The 18,742-nt window shown below is 42.5% G+C and overlaps 1 protein-coding gene across 9 annotated transcripts in view; it reads right to left on the bottom strand.

Annotated features, from left to right (window-relative positions):
- Positions 1 to 3,368: 3,368 nt before the first annotated feature.
- The window catches only part of DYNC1I1 (dynein cytoplasmic 1 intermediate chain 1), a 193,977-nt gene continuing 178,603 nt past the window's right edge, over positions 3,369 to 18,742 (bottom strand). For all 9 annotated transcript variants that reach the window (XM_037386335.1, XM_037386336.1, XM_037386333.1 and 6 more), the window contains one exon: positions 3,369 to 4,358. In XM_037386335.1, the coding sequence (XP_037242232.1) occupies positions 4,248 to 4,358 (111 nt within the window). In that variant the 3' untranslated portion in view covers positions 3,369 to 4,247. The remainder of the gene's footprint in view (positions 4,359 to 18,742) is intronic.

Below are 18,742 nucleotides of genomic sequence, written 5' to 3'. Positions count from 1 at the left end.
CCATCCTAAACCCAGTTCAGCCTTTCCCTTCTTAGCCCACATGGCTCATCTTCACGTGCCACTTGCCCGGTTTGTCCCTGGTTGGGTTTGCTCTTTCTTACCCTGGTTATGATGCCGGTGCAGTCCGAGCACACAGTGTTTGTCCTTCACAGAAGGCTCACTGCAATGGCCCCAGGGCAGAGCCGGGCTGTTTTCTAACTCACCGCATGCCCACAGCGGGCACGGCAGTGTCCCGACAGCACTAGAGCACGGGGCGCACTCCTCGTGTTCTTCTTTTTCTTTGGATGTTTGCAGGCAAAAAAACCTGGAGAAAATGCTTTCTCTTTCCTGAAAATAAAGGGTAATACTGTATTTCTTTCCCTACCGGGCAGGTTCCGAAGAACATCTCGTTGTATGAGCTCTTTTGGAAAGCCATTATGGTGGGGCCAATTTTTTAGCAGCAGGAAAATCAATCAGACAGAAACTATTGGGAGATTACAGGAAGGGCAGCAACGAGGGCTGTCAAACTCCACCACGTGGCTGTCACAACCAGCAGAGGAGGAGTAAATGCCTCTTGGTCTTGTTGGGTGCTCGTCTGTCTGTTTCAGATGCATGTTGTTGCTCTCTATGAACAAACCTGGTCACTTCCGTGGAAATCCAGATCTTTTCCTTGTTCCCTTTGCATGCTGCTGAGCCCCACTCAAACAAAGGAGGAGAGAAAAATAAAAAAAAAAAGGAGGGACTTTGGTCATATTCATTTGCACACAGCAGCAGATGCTGAAGGTCTTCTGAGGCTGTTCTTAAAACCATTTTACAAGCTATTAACGCCATAAAGTAGGGAGAGCTTGGAAGGTGGATGTGCAGCTCCCCTCTTAGGTTCCAAAAACTGAATGGTAATACGGAAAAAGTGGACGTGAATTTGCCAACCATTTCCACTGCACTGGTTACGATGAACAGGAGACACCTTTCCCTTTACGCCCCAGTGTACCCCATGGTGTCCCCATGCTTTCAGATGTGCATTTACTGTAGGGGGCTGACGGGCAGTGACACACCCATCTCTTCTCCCCAGTGACAGCACTAATCTGCTGTGTATCTGCATGTGCCCCTAATCTTGTGTCCTGCTGATGGCCAAAGCGTGCCCCATGCCACTGCGCACACAGTTGCTTTGCCCGTGTGCATAGACAACACTTACATAAGCTTTTTGAAAGGAAAACACGGAGAAACTGGAGGGAAAAAAAAACAAAACCAAAAAACAAACCAACAAAAAAACCACCACCCAGAAGTGATGTCTAAACCACTGCTTTACAGGTGCCTTGCCTGGCTGTTTATGAGCAGTCACCTTGAAGCTACACAAGTGCTGGGAGTACATGGTGGTTTGACCCTGGCTGGACACCAGGTGCCCACCAAGCTGCTCTGTCACTCCCCTCCTCGGCAGAACAGGGAGGGGAGAAAAGAAGATGGAAAGGAAAAAACTCACGGGTCAAGAGGAAGGCAGTTTAATGAAGCAATAGCAAAAGCTGTGGACGCAAAGGAAAACAAAAGATGTTATTCTCTACTTCCCATCAGCAGGTGATGATCGGCCATTCCAGTACACATAGCGATTGCTCTGGAAGACAAACATAAATAACGAATGCCCCCCTTCCTCCTCCTTTCTCTTAGCTTTTGTATCTGAACAGATGTCATATGGTATGGAATATCCCTTCGGTCAGTTTGGGTCGGCTGTCCTGGCTGTGTCCCCTCCCAAGATCTTGCCCACCCCAGCCTGCTGGTGGGAGGTGGGGGCGGAGGTTGGGGGGACAGCCCTGATGCTGCGCCAGCGCTGCTCAGCAGTAGCCAAACCACTGGCGTGTTATCGACACCTTCCTAGCTACCAATACAAGCACACCACTATGAGGGCTGCTGTGGAGCCCAGCCAGACCCAATACAGCATGCTACACTGGTCCTTCAGGACAGATCCCAAAGTACTGGGGAGCAGCAGGAACACAAGGCTCGCCCCCACATGGCTCCAGTCCCAGGGAGCCACCAGACCAACAACAGCCATATTTGTGCTGTGTGAACCAGTTCATCTGGGGGACAACCCCGCTTACACAGCCCAGTGGGCAAGACACTTCCGCGGGCACTGGGAATAGCTTCAGGTCACGTGTCAACAGGCACTGGGACATACCTTCAGGTTCCAGCACGAAGAAGGAACTAGCCCGTGCACTCTCATCAAGAGTTACTTCTAGCCACCAAGAGAGTAAGTGTTGCAATTTGGGTCCAAATCAGTTCAAGCCTCACACGGGGCACCAGTTGTCACAGCACAAACAACCTAGCAGGCTGCAGCAAGGCTTTACTGGTTGTGGTAAAGGTCAGATTCTACTGTCTGTGCTGTTTCTCCATCCTCCAGGGGCCAGACCACCCTGTTCCTTGTCTCCAGGCTCCTCCTCCATCCCATGCCCTTTCCCACACTCCTCAGGGCTATTTAACCACTTCATGTGAAGGAGCTACAGCTGCACATCGCCCATGTCAATCAACCCCCTGCCTTTGAAGCAAGGCCACATAATATCAATGTTAATCAACCCGCTGCCTTCATTCCTCTACAGGTAAGGGAAATCCAGCTGCTTTTCCTAGCCTGCTCTGGCGTTCAGCAGTGCAGAGACTTCCCAGTCATTCTGGGTTTGACCATAGCTCTGAAGAGCATTAGGTGATACATGCCTTAATGTGACTGCCCAGAGACATTCCCCGCAAACTTGCACACAATATCTTTGTTACTGTCTGACCTTCAGTGTTTCTTGCTGTAATAGTTCACCTGCCTGCTCAAGCGTGAACCACCGTTAAACCCCAGTGTCCGAGCCATGCTCTGGCTCAACATAATGCTGTGATGCAAACATAACTAGCAGCCTCACCACCAAGGTCAGCATGCACCAATGTCCCTCGGGGCCACAGCACTCAATGAGATCAGTCTGCACCCTATTTCTTTGCTCAAGCCACAGGAGTTTGGTGTAAAGGAGAATATTCCGTTCCCTTGTCCCCTATCCCAACCTGTGTCTCAAGACAGTTTGAGAAGGCCTTGTCGTTCCTATTCCTTTTCTTCTAGTGCATATGGCAGCATGGTGCCGCTCTGCATGTGTGTGCAAGTAAGCATGCAGTGCTAGGGATGGAGGGAAAATAAATAAATCAAACCTAGAAGCTGACATGGATTAGTGTCTGCTCATGTAAAATCTGTAGCAGGATCTGATGCATGCAAGTCCATTACTGGCCAGTCCCCATAGCTGAAGGTATCTATTTACATAGCAGCTGCATGAGCATTCTGCGAGTCAGGGCAGTCACATTTTCCCAGTGCCTCGCCAGTGACCGGTAATGAACATGCTGAGCACTGCTGGCAAGGAAAGATTAACCACACGGCGACAGAACGGGCTTGATAGATTTTATTGGCAATGCTAGTGTCATACTCGGGAACCACAACCCTTTGTCAGACTGTTAGTGTTAACTTGCATGACAAGTATCAGTGACCAACTGTATTTGAAATATAGTTAAAGTGCCTAGAAATAATAGGCATCTTAAAAAAAAAAAAAAACAACAAAAAAAAGAAAGGAAACTCATTCCATCCACTCAAGCCAACCTTTATAGATCTTACATCTGAAGCACAACTGATGTACTGTAATTGTTACGTGGACTTGACTGTAACCTCTACAGCAGCACACAGACAATGCAGTTCGCTCATTATGCACATGCTTTAGGATCGTTTATTTTAATGCTTTCAAATAAATATGTTCCATGCAGCACACCGCAATAAATAAGGAGCAGCAACTTTCGTATAGTACATCCATTCATAATGTAAGTCACCATGTGAAACACCACATCTAAAGTCTTTGGCCCAGTCCCATACAGTGAAGCACACCACATCTGCACATAATCATATCTGGCTTCATATGGATTTAATAGGACTATGCCAGAAGGGCAATGTGAGCACAAGTTTAACCAGGGGTTCCTAGCTATTAAATACAGCTACTAAGTAGTTAAAAGGCAACAACTAAACCCATAAAGGGTTGATTTGTCTTTTCTTTCTTACTTTTCAGACAGAAATATAAAGTATGAAAATGCTCTGGATATTTTCAGCCTTGTGTAAAGCAGCGTGATTAATACGGAATACTTTGAGCAATACTGGCACGTACACTGGCATCAAAAGCCACGGCAAGACTGACTCTGACACTGAACACCGGCATACCCTGCGGGGGAAAGCTGCTGTTCTGGCGACGGCAGGCGCTGCCCCTGCCTCTTCCCCTCCTCTAGGCTGAGAGCTCCACTGCCCCGTCCTCTTCGCTGTCTGCCCGGTTGGCACGGATTTCCACCAGGGTCCGAGCAAAGCGGGTCCATTCGTCGTTGTGTGGAACAGCCAGCTGGGGGAGAAACCGACAGGGAATTAAAAGACGGCGTGGGGAGATGGGCTCTCCCGCTGGCCCACAATCGAGGCACTTTCTTTGCGGAGAGCTCCTGTTGCCATCAGCATGGCTGTGCCGGTGGAGCACCAAGGCATGGGCCTCTCCAGCCCACCCTGCGCCGGTTACACTGTGATGTGCTGCCCAGTTCCCAGGACGCAGCTGGGAGCTTCCCATTCAGTACCAGCTAGAAGGAGCTTTTACAGTCACTGCCAGAGAAAACAGCTTTATCTGCGTGATTTTAAGGAAACGTTTCTTGCCAGAGTGCTGCTGCAAAATCTACCCCTGGCTTAAAGTATTTCAGATTTTCCATCTCTACAAGAATATACACGTACGTTTAACTTCACACACGTGGGCTGGCCATTTGAGGTCGGTGAGGCCACGCCTGAGTGTAATTGTTTGCAGGACCGAGGTCGATGTGCACAAGGTAACAGAGCTTTTACAACACTGCACTGAAACTGTTTTCCTGAAGTTCATTAAAGCTCTGAAGAGTAAAATAAATATATTGTGTTATTTACCCTCCTCTATGTTAAGGAATTCATAATTACAAGAAATGCATTATAATGGAAATGTTATACCAACTGGGTACTATGTTACTGGTCTGATTTTTTATATCATTGTGCAAGACCCATTTCCATTTAATACCATTGATGTTTCTAATGAAGAGATCTTGAACATTAGGCTTCAAGAGGGACATGTAATCTAAATAGCTAAACTTCCAGACAAAACCCTTTACTGCTATGGCAAAATAATACTGCAGTCATTTCCAGCTGGATCCAATACTACAATTTCTGGAAGATAATGCAAGCTGGGATTGAGATAATTAAAAAAAAAAAAAACAAAAAACAAGCAAGCAGTTTTCTCTAACTTTGTTTTCACTAACTCAAATTCCAGAAAAACAGCAACAAGCATCCAGATGAACCACGCACATTTTTACTGCCCTCTTGAAGCCCTGTCATCACGTCCTGAATATAATATGAAAAAAATAACTGTTTCAAGATACTATGCAGTGCTTGGTACTGAAGAAGGTGACTGTTTGGAAACAACAGGGCATATACCAAACTGCTGTCTGCCTCAGCAAATGGATGCCTTTAGACCAAAGAACAAGTATGACCTTAGCTAATCCAGTCTGTGGTACTCAATATTCAGTCTGTACTGATCGATCTCTTTTGCAACACCACCAAAAATGCCATGCAGATGGCCGGCTAAGTATGCCAGGAATGGAGACCAGCGTTGCAGGAGTAAATCATATGAGACAGCTGTCTCACGCTTACACACACAGATGTGGGTTTGCTGTGGTCTTCATTTGAAAGACAGCCCTGTTCTTTCAAAGACAGCAGAAGGAAATGTAACACCAGAAGGGAGGGCAGCGCACCAGCACACAAGTACCCACAGCATGGGTTTGGTCACAGCCACACACCTATACAAGCTGCTGTATAGTAAGTCAAGGGACAGTGCGGACATCCTTCTATCAGAGGTGCAACCAAAACCAGCTGGATAGCAATTTCCCTGTTACTATCGCTTGTGTCCTGAAAGATTTTATTTCTTGCGATGCGTACAGCACTATCATTTATCAGACGCTTGAATGAAAACATGAAAGGTGTCTCACTTCTTTCAAGTAGTAAAATCATTGAAGTGTGACAATATCCTAGGCAAAGGACTTACTGAGTTTAATAAAGCCTGGTTTCTCCTTGTCTTTTAAAGTCCTAAACAACATTATATTGTATTATGGCTGAAGAAGACAATATGTCACTCTAAAGAAAAACATTACATATTGAGATAACTTAATTTCCTTTACTCCACAGCACAGCTACAGACAAATAAAACTGAAGTCCAACCTGTTAAAACAAATCGGTATCTCAAACTTAAGAGTCTCCCCCACAAACGTATGTATTACATGCACTACTGTTAGTTGACAGTGTCAGCAAGACCTGGGCTGGTTTTAATGACTCAGTTCACAAAACAATTAATGATGGAAGTGAATACCTTTAGCAGAGAGATGAAAACATTCAGTGGCCATACACAATCTGATTCCTTAGAACTTCTTATTTCACCTTATTTAACCTCAAGCACGGCATCATGCTTTCAACGAGGGGCCAATCCTGCTAACAGACTGTTAGTAGAATAAACCTCTCTTAATATAAATTCCCCAGGGATGCAGAGGGAAACCTTGGTAATAATGAAGTCAAAAGGAAAAACTGACTTTTATTCCCACCCTCCTACTTCCTTCTGTCAAAGCCCTAGTACTGAACCACTATAGTTGTACAGCAAAAGACCACAAATAAAAACAAAAGCATCCACAAATTCCAACTCAAATTCTCGTCTGAATTCATGCTCTCCTTCCAGTCATTTTCCATTCAAGTTCCTTCAGCCAGGCACACTGACACCCACAAACGTTGGAGGTCTGGGTCTATCTGTGGAATCTCCGTTTCAGCTTCTCTGCGTAAGTTTTCTCTATAAATACCAGGGCAGGGGTGGAAGAAATGAGGAGGTACTTCACAGAGGAAGGGCAGAGGTTTAGAGCAATCTGGGTGTTCCTCACTGGTCCGGCGTTTTTACCATTTTTCTGTCCACTTCCAGTTACTACAAAGCAGCACACGTTGAGTACCAGCAGTCATGGTGTCGACGTAGGGTAGAGATGTTCACCAAAGCATAATAACTTAATATGTTAACCTTTGGGTTAGAAGGTTATTTGAATGAACTGACACTAAGGTATGGAGCAGAACAAGAAAATAAATGCTCTTAGGTGTTCTCCTTTGATCCCTTCACAATGGAAGGTAAGTGCCATGCACATCTAATTAATTGACTTAATTACGCTGCTTTAACTTAAATAAAGTTAACTTAAATAAACTTAATAAAGGTTGCGTCAGATAGCAATTCTAATGAGGAAAACCAGTATTATCGAAGCAAGGTGGTGACTTTAGCCAAACTTTGTTAAGCTGTTGGAAGAGGGGTACTTTTATCTTCTCTTTGGCTTTTAAAATATCAAAAGAGCTCAGGCTGCAAGCCTACCAACCTGCAAGTGTGACTACAAGTTCATGCATCCACATAAACCTGCTTCTGCTTGTGAAGTTACACATGCTCATCTGGTTACAGGAGTGAGAATTTAGCACAGGAAAACATCTTCTCAAGATGTTAGGATGGTGACCCATTTGTAATTGGGTAAAGCTTTAACTCAGGACAATTGGTGTCTCTCATTTAAAAAAAAAAATAAATGTTTTCTTTATATCACTATCAACTTTTTAGTCTCCCCCCCATTCGCTTTCATAAAACATTCTTCCAAAAGCACTCAATACCTGTGAGCATCTGAAAGTGCATGATCAATAATGTATAATAAATAACAAAGAAATGCAACATACTAAATACTAGGCACATTTAAGATTTTGTCATTTAAACTAGTTCACAACCTGTTTTTCTTGCCGATATTAAAAAATTGATTTACGTGATGCAAACCCTCAGCACTGATTCTTCCGCCATCTTCACTACTATGAAATTGGGTAAGAAAAGATAACCCTGCAGCACGCTCCTCCTGGCTAAACGGCGCAGCCAGCTAGCACAGCTGGCAAAGGGGCGCCTCCCTGGGCAGCCCTCCCAGCCAGCAGCCTTCGGACCCCCACGCCAAGTGAGCTCAGCTGAGCCCCCGCACTGAGCCTGGCTGTGCTGCACGCAAGGGCTGATACGCCGCAGCCACCGTTCATGCTATGCACCGCAGAGGTGGATCGGTAATGTCAGCTGTCCCAGTGCCAGTCTCCAGATAGTAACACTAAACACATTCCGGCCTATTCCGGTGAGGCATTACAGTTATCAGTTTATCTTATTATAGGTTAACAACATTATAGCTATGTGAATCTCTCGGTCTGCGCTCCTGCCATCCACCATACGTACATACACCAAGGGAAGGCAACTCTTGACTGGACAGAACAGAAATACAAATACAAATAGAAAGTGAGATGATGGGATGCAACAGTGAAAGGATTGTAAAGTAGGAGCAGAGATCTCCCTGTATTTTTCTTCTTCCCACCTACTAGAGGTGGCTGGTTCCTGGCCAGGTAGAAGCCCCTCGTCTCTAGTATCATTCCTCACTCTCTTCTTTTTTGGGTGACCATGTGTTGAGCTGTGCTTTCAAGACTGGAGAGGAGCTGAACAACATCCAGATTTGGAAGGCAGGGATCTGCCTGGCTGGGCCACATAGGTCAGCCACAGTAGGCCCCCCCTGTTCATTTTTCAGAGTCATGGGGTTACAGCAGATTTTGAAGCAATGAGGCTTGTAAAGCTTAAAGGTAATATTGTTCAACTTGTGCCTATTCTCCACTGTAGGTAAAGGATAAAATGAGCAGACCCAAGGGAAATGACTGCCAGGATCTTCCTGACGAGCACCTGGCTTTGCCTTGCCCGTGTGTCACAATTCTATGTGATTTATGCAGGGCACAGCAAAACTGTATCTCATGGTGCCACCATAGAGCACTTAGATTTTTGAAGAAGCTTCTCTGTGTTTCCTGGGTTGATCACCCTAGCCAGGCACTTCACTTACCTGTTACCTTTCTAGCCCTGAAGCACCAACAGACGCCCCCCTCAGCGCTAGTACTGACCAAGGAGATGGTTTATGCACCCTGGTATGACAGTGACAGAGCCCCCTGCCCCCCAGGGCTCGCCAGGTCGCAGTTGCAGGTAGCAGCATGAATGTGAGCTTCACCACAAACCGCCTCCTCCATCTTCTTGTCAAGGCAGATACTTCCTCTGTGTACAGAGCTTCCAATCCATATACCAGGGATCCTACAAACACAAACTGTATTTCCCGCATTCTCCCAGAAACTGTACTATTAGCAACTTTACTGAACACTACTACTCTTAAAACCGCAAGAGAGAACTCAGGACAAGGAGATGCTCTGACCAGACAACTCTCAATGCTGCCATTTGTGTCAGCTAGTGCTGGGCTCCCCCAGCAAACAGAAATGCAACAAAAAACCCCAATGCCTGAAGACAAAAATCAACATAAATTTCATTTTCAGATCATTTAACACCTTCAAGTAACATTTGCTCTTTTAAGTTATGTCTATTAAGAAAAAGAAAAAGGGATTATTTTGAGACAAAGAAAAAAAAAAACCAAACCACAGCTTTGAATGTGCCTTTTAAAGGAATCTATCCAGAAGGCTGAAATAAGATATTACAACATATTTCAAGATTTTCATATATTCCTCTCCTATCCATCTTTTTTATGGCTGAGAGTGTTTCAGCTCAATTTGTCCAAATCTCTGTATAGCTTCAGTTTCCCTGAAAAACCACTTTCCAGCAAATGAATTATTCATTGAGGATATTTCACTTTATTCCTGGCTTCTTGCCTTCCCTGGAGCCTGTAAATCTTTGGGATGGGAGCAGACTAACTCTTCCTGCCTTCATCCCTCCAACACTCTTGTCCAGCACAGCTCTCCTCTGAGGGCTGGGGACTCTCCCAAGGAGATAAAATGCAATTGCAGCAGCAGCAGCAGCAGCAGCCACTTCCACTTTGGAAAAACCACTGTCCCATAGACTCAAAGGGAGCCCAGTCATCAATGTTCATCCTATGGCATTTCCTTTTAATGACTGTACGTCACGGGTCACTCTGCCTGTCACTGAGACACTGGTTCATAACCTGCAGCGCTGATCACTGGTGAAAGTATCATGCAATCCCAATCACTAGGTTAATAATAATTTGTTCGCTTGTTTTCCCTGGAGTTTAGATGCCTCAAAGCAAAAACAGCCATGGGAAGAACTTCCTCAGCATTGTCTCCGACTGTGGGGTTATTCTGAAGGGGCAAATTTTTCCAACCAGAACAGTTTATAAGCGCTTCTAACACACACATCCCGTGGACACAGGTGTAAAAGGAGAATCTGAAAATGAACCGTTACACCACGACTTGGAATGACCTGCCAAAGTATGTGGTCTGCAGCCGGCCTGCACAACTGTATTGCCACACACTGTTTTCAATTAGACATTTGCAGACGAGCCTGCATGGTGGTCCAAGATACACTCTAAGGGTGACAGCGGTTCCCGATTCAAAAACCTGTGACCCATTCAAACACATTTCGTAGAAGTACAATGCATTCTTAGTTTTGTATATAGAAAACCTTGTTCTGATATAGGTTGCTGGGTTTCTATAGCTAGTCACTGTGCTCCTGAAGATAAGAGATGTTCTGATTAACACGCATCTTTTATTAGCTGCATTTGGGTTTGCTGCTGTTTGGAGGTAAAGGCTGACCTTATTTTAGACAACCCTGTTTACTTGTCTCCGCTTCAACACAACCATATTTGCAAAAAAATCTCATACCCAGCAGGGAAAACAAAATATGAAAATTAATGCTCCTCTCATCTCTAAAATACTCTGTTGCTATTATAACTTTTGAGAAGGGCAATCTAAACACTCTTTGAAGAGATAGCTAATTAAAGCTTAGAAAATATTCAGATTAATTTGAGTTTCTGGAAAATAGCAAGTCTGGTAAACTAACTTTAATGACTAAAATCTCAGACTTCACACCAAGTTATTTGTGTATGTGGTTTATCACTATTTTTATATTCTTTCAATTTAATAGCATCATCAAATAAATGTAGCTTCAGGCAAATATAATTTTAACTATTTTCCCTAAGAAGAATTTTTGTCAACCTATATTGTCTGTATCACCCTCTAAAATTAAGTGCTGTATAGAAAATAAATGTGCTGCAAATACTTTGTGTGATGAATTAACATCTGAATGCAGCTATGACAACACAGGTAAAAATATTTTTAATGATGACACAACATAACTACTTCAGTTTGATGTCTTCTAAAAAGTAGAACAGACAATTGGTCTAATTTTCTGGGTAAAAGAGCACTTCCAGAATGAGGACTGTAATATTTACAAATGAAACCCAAGAATTACAGTTCCGCTTTAAGCAACTGATCCTATCTTCTGGAGTTCAACAGATGTTTTATCACTACCACTGATAGGAAAATAGATATGTAAATGTAAATATTAAGTATCTTGACAAGCACACATACAGCAGGCAAGCATGCACCTATTCTGGCCCTGGTCTTGCCCCCCAGAATCAATTACAGACTGCCTTTAATTTTTCTCTCAACCTATATGGATTTTTTTTCCCTGAAAAAGCCTATATTTTTCCAGGCAACACCCTATGCCACACACATGGATGGAAACAAAGTGGGAGGTAATACGCAACGAAATGGCCACCAAAGTAACCAAGAGCACCCTTTTCACATAACTATAGTACCACTGTATTTAACTCTTGGGAGAGCTGATCATCGCTGTTAACAATGGATGAAACCACTGGCAGGAACTCAAACCCCACATACTGCATGCAGATGATTTTAATAAGATACAGTGTTTAGACCACAAAGGATACACTCCAGAGTAGCTCTATATATATTTGTTTACTTAATTGAAGGGGTGGAATACCATAGGCAGCCTAAATATTGCATTTATTCTATGCGCAGCAGTCAATCTAGTGTCACAGACACAGTATACACCACCCTTCTATGAAGTTAATTACTTAGCCCTCATCTAGATTAATGTCTGTTGTGATTTATTTCTTTGCAATTCACCAGCAGGGCCTGATTTAAGTAGCGCTGCCATAGTAAAAAGAAGACAAAATATTAGCTTATATGACAAAAAACCCTTAATCTCAAACAGAAACTGAATCCATTTTCAGCACACTTCAACTTTTTCTCCCAAGGAGAACAGTAGCTGCTGAATTATTACATAGTTGATGGTAAATTATGTTTTGAATACCAAGCAAACAATGGTGTTATTTTAATAATTTATATGTAATGTGCAAAGATACACTGTATAAAGGGCCTACATAGGAACTCAAGCATTTGAATGCCCATTAATTCTTTTCTAAACTTAGCCCTGTCTGCAGCAGTCATCTTGATGCCAGCCTAACAGGAGAACAGACTAAAATGTAGTCCATAAATTATACATACATGACATACAAATGCATGTTAACAGAACATTAAGACTGCAGACTGTAACACTTCAAAGATAGGAAATGTCAGAGTTAAGGCTAACTCCCTCAATTTGAGCATGTTATTAATTTTGTGTAATGATATGTCTTTAATCTTAAAAAAAAAAAAAGTAAAAAAAAAGCAAGAAACAACAAAACCTGTGCTGGAAGCAAATACCAATTATGGAAAACTTCAGCCTGAAGGATTAAAACTTGATAGTGTGTATGGGAAAGAAAACAAGGAATTGGAAAGTATCTTTAATTGTAGACAATGCTTCAGTTCCACCTAAATATCAGAGTTGGCTCAGGCTCTCCCGAGTTAACCAGAAAGAATGATGTCAAAGTTATCAGATTATGCTTCCCTTAATTAATGTATCAAAATGCTGCACTTGATATTGAATACAGAGGATAAAATAGTGAATAATCACCAGTCATTTTGAAAGCGATGACTGAAAGGTGAAATTCAGATTACTTTTGTTTCCTTGGATTTGTTTTAAAAACACAAATGTTAAGCTATAAGCTCAGCCTGTTGTTAAGCACACCAGACTGCTTTCACCAGTCACATTGTGGGGATCCTCCCCTACGGATCTCCTTAAGTGATATTTTCAAAGGCAGATATATTGGCCTGTTCAAGTCCTTGGAAACAAAGAGACACTTAATATAATTGATCAGCTGTGGGAGCAGAAAGGGCATCTACCATGCTTCAGAAAAACTAACAATTTTGCTTCAAAAGAGGCAGTGCCCTAAGCAGCAAAGTTCTTGCAGTTCCTACCTTTCCAATGCTTTAGTAATGCCATCAGTTTACAGGTTGATTAAGAAAACCAGTCAGGGACGCTGTCATTCATCTCCAATGGGGGTCTCAGTCCTGCTTTGACTGCCATTTCTCAAAAGTCATTGAAAACTACCGTAATTTTTTTTTTTTTGCGTGAGTTTCAGGACATTTAATGCTCAGAGCTAAGGGATCAGGAGATTCCTCCTCTACCAAATTATGTTATCAGTTCTCATCGTCGTACTAGAAAGCAAAAAAATACCATATGGATCAAAACCAGAAGGTAAAGGAGCCTTCAACATACTGGTCTCTCCAATATCTACCTTTTTTTTTTTTTTTTTTTTTTTTTTTAACTGCAACTACATCGATTGGAAGAACTGTCCCATCACTTTTACTTGAAATACTACAGCTTCAGCCTGTGGGGTAGCTGCGCTGGCAAAGGTGGCTCCCTGGAAGTTCAGCTGAGTGAAGGACTATCGCCTCAGGGAAGAAATAAATCATGGTGTCTTGAGCTCACCTTGCTTCCTTCCCGAGCTAAGTCAACCATGTCCATGACATGATTCAGGCCAGGAAATCTGTCAGAACAGGAACTGTAGATGACTTCTGCCATGGCTTTCTGGCTCCCTGTTGGCAAACTGGCTCTCACCAAAGTGCCTTGTAAACTACTCAAAGATTTTGGTTTGCAGGAGAGCTGCTGTCTTCCCTGAGATCTTGCACGCATCTCATTACCTACAAAAGCTCACATGAAATAGCAGTGGGGTTTGTTTTGTTGTTTGGTGGTGGGGTTTTTTTTTTCATTTCAGACATAGACTTTTTCATCACTCTAGGCAGTGGAGGATATCTTTCACTTTTAAATTAAACACTGAACATAGAATTTTAGCTGCCAAATAGGATGTATTAAGGCTCAGTTACCCTCAGCTGATATTTTAGTTTAACCATTACTTTTCAAGTCAAGAATTAAATATTTTTTCATGTTCAAAATACAGACCATTTTGTAAACCATAAAGGAAGATTGAAAATGGAGTTAAGGATTCCCAAAATGAAAATTGCTACTGACCACAGAAGCATCATGAAGAAAATTAATTATACAAAGCAGCTCTTGTTTCAGCACAATGATAACATATGAATTTCAACGAAATTTGCAGGTTGCTGCACACAAACTAAGCTTAAAATAAATTTTGCATTTGGTACTTTGCCCCTTCCATAGTCTCTGTTACTTAAAAGTTATGAACTTTTTTTAAGTAACGCTTCTTTTTACATTAGAAAGAGGGTAAAAACTTTCAGAGAAAAGATCACCCAACAGACTAACTAGATATTTAAAATGCATACTCCATGAAACTATTAACATGCATTGCCTTCAGCGCTGTCACCCACCAGTGTCCCAGGATGCAGGGTCAGGATGGGGCAGACCAGCTAAGCACTCACTTAGCTTCCACTGCCTCACCTACAACTACCATGGAAAGCCTGGACCCAGATTATTCTTTCCACTGACCCTCTTGAAAGGTTTTCAGGAGCAGCAGTAACTAAGGAGCTGGTAGTGAAGCCATTGGTAGTGCCGGTGAGCTAAACATACAGTAGATGGATCAGTATGTCTAACCTGAAGCCTGCCTTTCTTCTTTCTCTCTTACCCTTTACAGCGTTTTCCAGCTCAGGAGGAAAATCCCAGCAGGAAGATTTGTCACATATAGCTCTCCCTTCTGCCCCTCCTGCAGACTTTACTGTGCAGAAAGGGAATGATCTCTTACAGCTTCTCTTCTGCTGCTCTCATCACTTCGTTATCTGAGTGCCTTCTAATAGTGCATTAAGCTACATGATTAACTCCTGTCACATGTGGCTTGTTCTCTCTGATCCTCTCTGCAGGGGGAGGATCTGGGCCTTTGCAAGGGAAAAGGAAACATACGTTGGCTTTAAAAGTAGTGTGCAAATGAATAAAAAGGACTGGAGCCAGATTTTTGTTGGTTGGTCGACTGGTTTTCTTAAGCTTGTTATTTCATATGATGAGGAGTTGAGGAATTCTTATAAAAGATATTTCTATCATATTGGAAACTCATGTCTTTTTACCCCATGAAATTCTCTGGGGAGACAGTAAGCTGTCTCTGGAGAACTACTGATGTATTCCATCACAAGCAACTGGAAGGTAAGGATAAAGAATCAATTGAGTTTTTAGGATGACTACTTAACCCTCCCACCTCCTCTTTCTGTCTGTATTCACTAATGCCCATTTTATTCCACTGTCTAACCAACAAATGAGAGGAAGAGTATCTTTGTTAAAAGTCTGGCACTTCCTCCTTCAGTTTTAACAAGTAATATTCCAGTAGTAAAATGAAAAGTGGAATTTCATGTTCATTTATACATATATTGAAACAAAAGAAACTCTGTCATTACCAAGAACAAGCATAGGTCGTGGCATAGGCAGGAGAGTGACCCTGCACACCAGGTGCAACCCACTGCTGTATCACACACCAGCACATCACGAAGTCCTGTTGACAGGCTCCACTCTGAAAGGCTGTTTGTCCCACTGTCCCTACACGCTCTGGAACTTCAGCCTTCCGACAGTTAAAAATATTCCTCTTATTTTTGACTCGAATACGTGGCCAGCTTGCAGCCACATGCGCTGGTTGCAGCATGCTCAGCTTCGCGCTCTCTCTGTCCCCAAGCACTCCTGTCTCTGTGAGTACATGCACCATCTATATTGCCACCAGGCTCAGACTTCCTCGGCTAGTCACGCCAAGTACTTCAGCCTCTTTCTACAGGCCCAGATCCACACCTCTCCCTGCTACGTTTCAAGTGTCTTTTTTAAAAATACACATTTTTCAACAAGAGGGGAAATGATGTTGAGGTCACCTTTTAAGTAACACCAGTTTCATGAAGCTGCTTTGTAGGTCAGAAGGCCGTGATGAAGGTGACTGGGAAGGGCAGAGGCAGTGATGCCACATGATGTGCAAGAGGTGGCAGGGAAAGGGAAGTGCAGGGCCCTGAGCTGGCACTGGAGATAAACAGCTCCAACCCTCAGCACCCAGCCTTGCGTAAGTCAGGTTAGTTAGATCACGGCTCACTTTTCCCTCTTGAAAAGTACTTCCCTAAAAAAGACTGTTACTAGGATCACAAGCCTCCATTCCAATTTATTTAACTACCAAAACAGACTGGAAAAATGAGGTAACTCATATCCTTTTCCATTTCTTACCAGACTAGTAAGACCGTATTGACAAGCACACAGCCATGAATAGTAGTGTACAGGGGTACTCACAGGCGTAAACGCATGCGTTTCTATGTCTGGATGTAGCCAAGCCTCATTTTAAATTGTAAAAGTATATACATGCTTGGTTTTAACTTATCAACATAACAACATTGTTTTTCTACGGGAGGATAAACCAGTGCTTACATAAAGACCTCAAAGCATTCACAGTAACCTAAAGTAATGAATATTGTAATGAGAAACACAAGTATTTAGGGTGATAATGACTGGACTTTGCTCTACTTAGATCGGCTCACCCCCTATGGAGGCTACCAAAGCTTAAAGATTTTATCACCCTAGTAATCAGCAATGGGTAATGGCCTTCATAAACCACAGTAATTAAATTGACTGATTTCAAACTAGTGCGTTTTTTTCATTAGGGAGTTCTTATTTAACCTACTTCAAAAATCCCTTTGTGAATACTGGCTGTATCAGTCAAAATTCAAATGACAAGGGATGAAGAGCTTGTTCTGTTCAATATTTCAGATACTATTCAAGTAAAAAGCTGGAGTTGCTAATATGCTGTCATTCTCTATTATTTTTTTTCTTTCTTTTTTTTTTTTTTTTTTGGTCATCTCTAAGAGCTTCCAGTTTTAAAAGTCTCTCAAGACTGAACATTATAACTGGGGGTGGAGGGGAAGCAAATCAAAACCTTAGCTCTTTACATTTTCCAACAGCTCTTAAGAGATTCTGCTTTGTTAAAACATGCTTTTAAAATTCTCTGAGGCCAGTGTTCCAGCCTCCCTAGCAAAAATATCAATGGTGAAACTCAGGCACTGCCTCACAATCCATTTAATTATTTTTTATGCCTGGATTATGCATGTTGCTGTAACTACTGTATCTTACTTGATCTTTGAATGCTTTTGAATAAAACTTGGTTGTAAGCACAACCCCTTCTATTGTTCAAATTTGTCTTCATGATATGTGTGAGCCATTTTTCTGTGTTCCAAGAACTTGAAGCTCAGCACAGATTTTAAAATCAAGTTTTTTATGGTGAGTCTCAACTCTGCTTTTGTGGCAAAAACATTTCCTAACTCATTATATGCTCTACAGGAGCTTTATGATGGTGAAAGTAAACCTACTGGAAAATCCACCTGGATAACTACATGACACAAAATCGAGTTTTGTATTTCTCTCGCTGGGCTACAGCAATTTTTAACGGCATGAAAGAGATGCTGGGTATGTTTTCTTTATAAAACCTATAGTGAAACACAGGGATCTCAAGATAGGAGTACAAAGTATCAACACTTCCCCACTCTACCCAGAAAAACAAGTGACTCAATAGCCATGCTGAAATGTGAGAGCTGGTCACAAACATGCATTTCTCTCTGTCTAGAATCCTAAGAATCTCAGAGCAGCTGTTGCAGGCTGCTGAAATCAAAGGAAATTATTTTATAGGCACAAGTGGGCTATTCCTTACTGTACCACTTCATCTGTATATTTTATGCAGTTGTTAGGTCCTCCCTCAATGGTCATGTAGTTGAAAATGAGATACAGGATTAACACCCACCATGGAGCAAATGGGGAAGCCCACAAAGAACCTAACACAGCAGAAGGAGATACTAACTCTGAAACCTAACAAAGTCACATAAACATCAATATGATTCTGATTTCACTGCAAGGAAATGAGGACAGAGGTAACAACTGTGTAAAGAATCCCAGGTAACTGCTTTCTTTGGCAGAGCCAGCTTTTCTGGATGGTCTAGGGAAAGACCTTTTCTTACTTTTCTTCAGTTCCACTTGTCATACTAGTCACCCTTTAAAAGCATGACTAGAATCAACTGTCTGAAAGACCGCCAAACAGATGCAACAGTTTGTCCTGTAACTACTTTGACAAAATAATGTGCAGTAATAAGCTTCTTGTGATTACAATTTCAAACTCTCCAGTCCTGTGCTGCAAACTTACTTTATATTTTATTACAATCAAATGATAAATCATTGATTTACAGTTTCTATCTATTTATTCACACTGCTACCAGAATATGACCGGGAGGAGATTAACCACGGGGTGGGGGTGGGGGGTGGGGAAAGGTGGATCAGAAGCTGCTTCGTTCACAGCCAAGGGTGCAAAGAGCATTCTCAATAAGCCAGGTAAGCAACAAACAGGGTTGTTAGGGAGTATTTATGACAGCGGCAACTGTGTAACATCACTGAAGCATGCCCAATGGGAGCAAGCTTTCTAGAAAATATATCTACAAGAGAGACGTGCAGTTAGGTCTAACTATCAATCATCTGGACATGTGAATAAATCTATAGTCAGTGGTCCATGTTCTGTTAAAATCAGTTTCTGCCATACAGAAAACTTGCTGCCCAGTAAATAAGCCATAAGACCACAGAGGCTAAAATAAGTTATACATATTATCACA

Source organism: Falco rusticolus, chromosome 4 (assembly GCF_015220075.1).
Source record: "Falco rusticolus isolate bFalRus1 chromosome 4, bFalRus1.pri, whole genome shotgun sequence".
Lineage (NCBI taxonomy): Eukaryota > Metazoa > Chordata > Aves > Falconiformes > Falconidae > Falco > Falco rusticolus.
The sequence above is the reverse complement of the archived record's forward strand: the minus strand, read 5'-3'. Positions and strand labels throughout refer to the sequence as shown.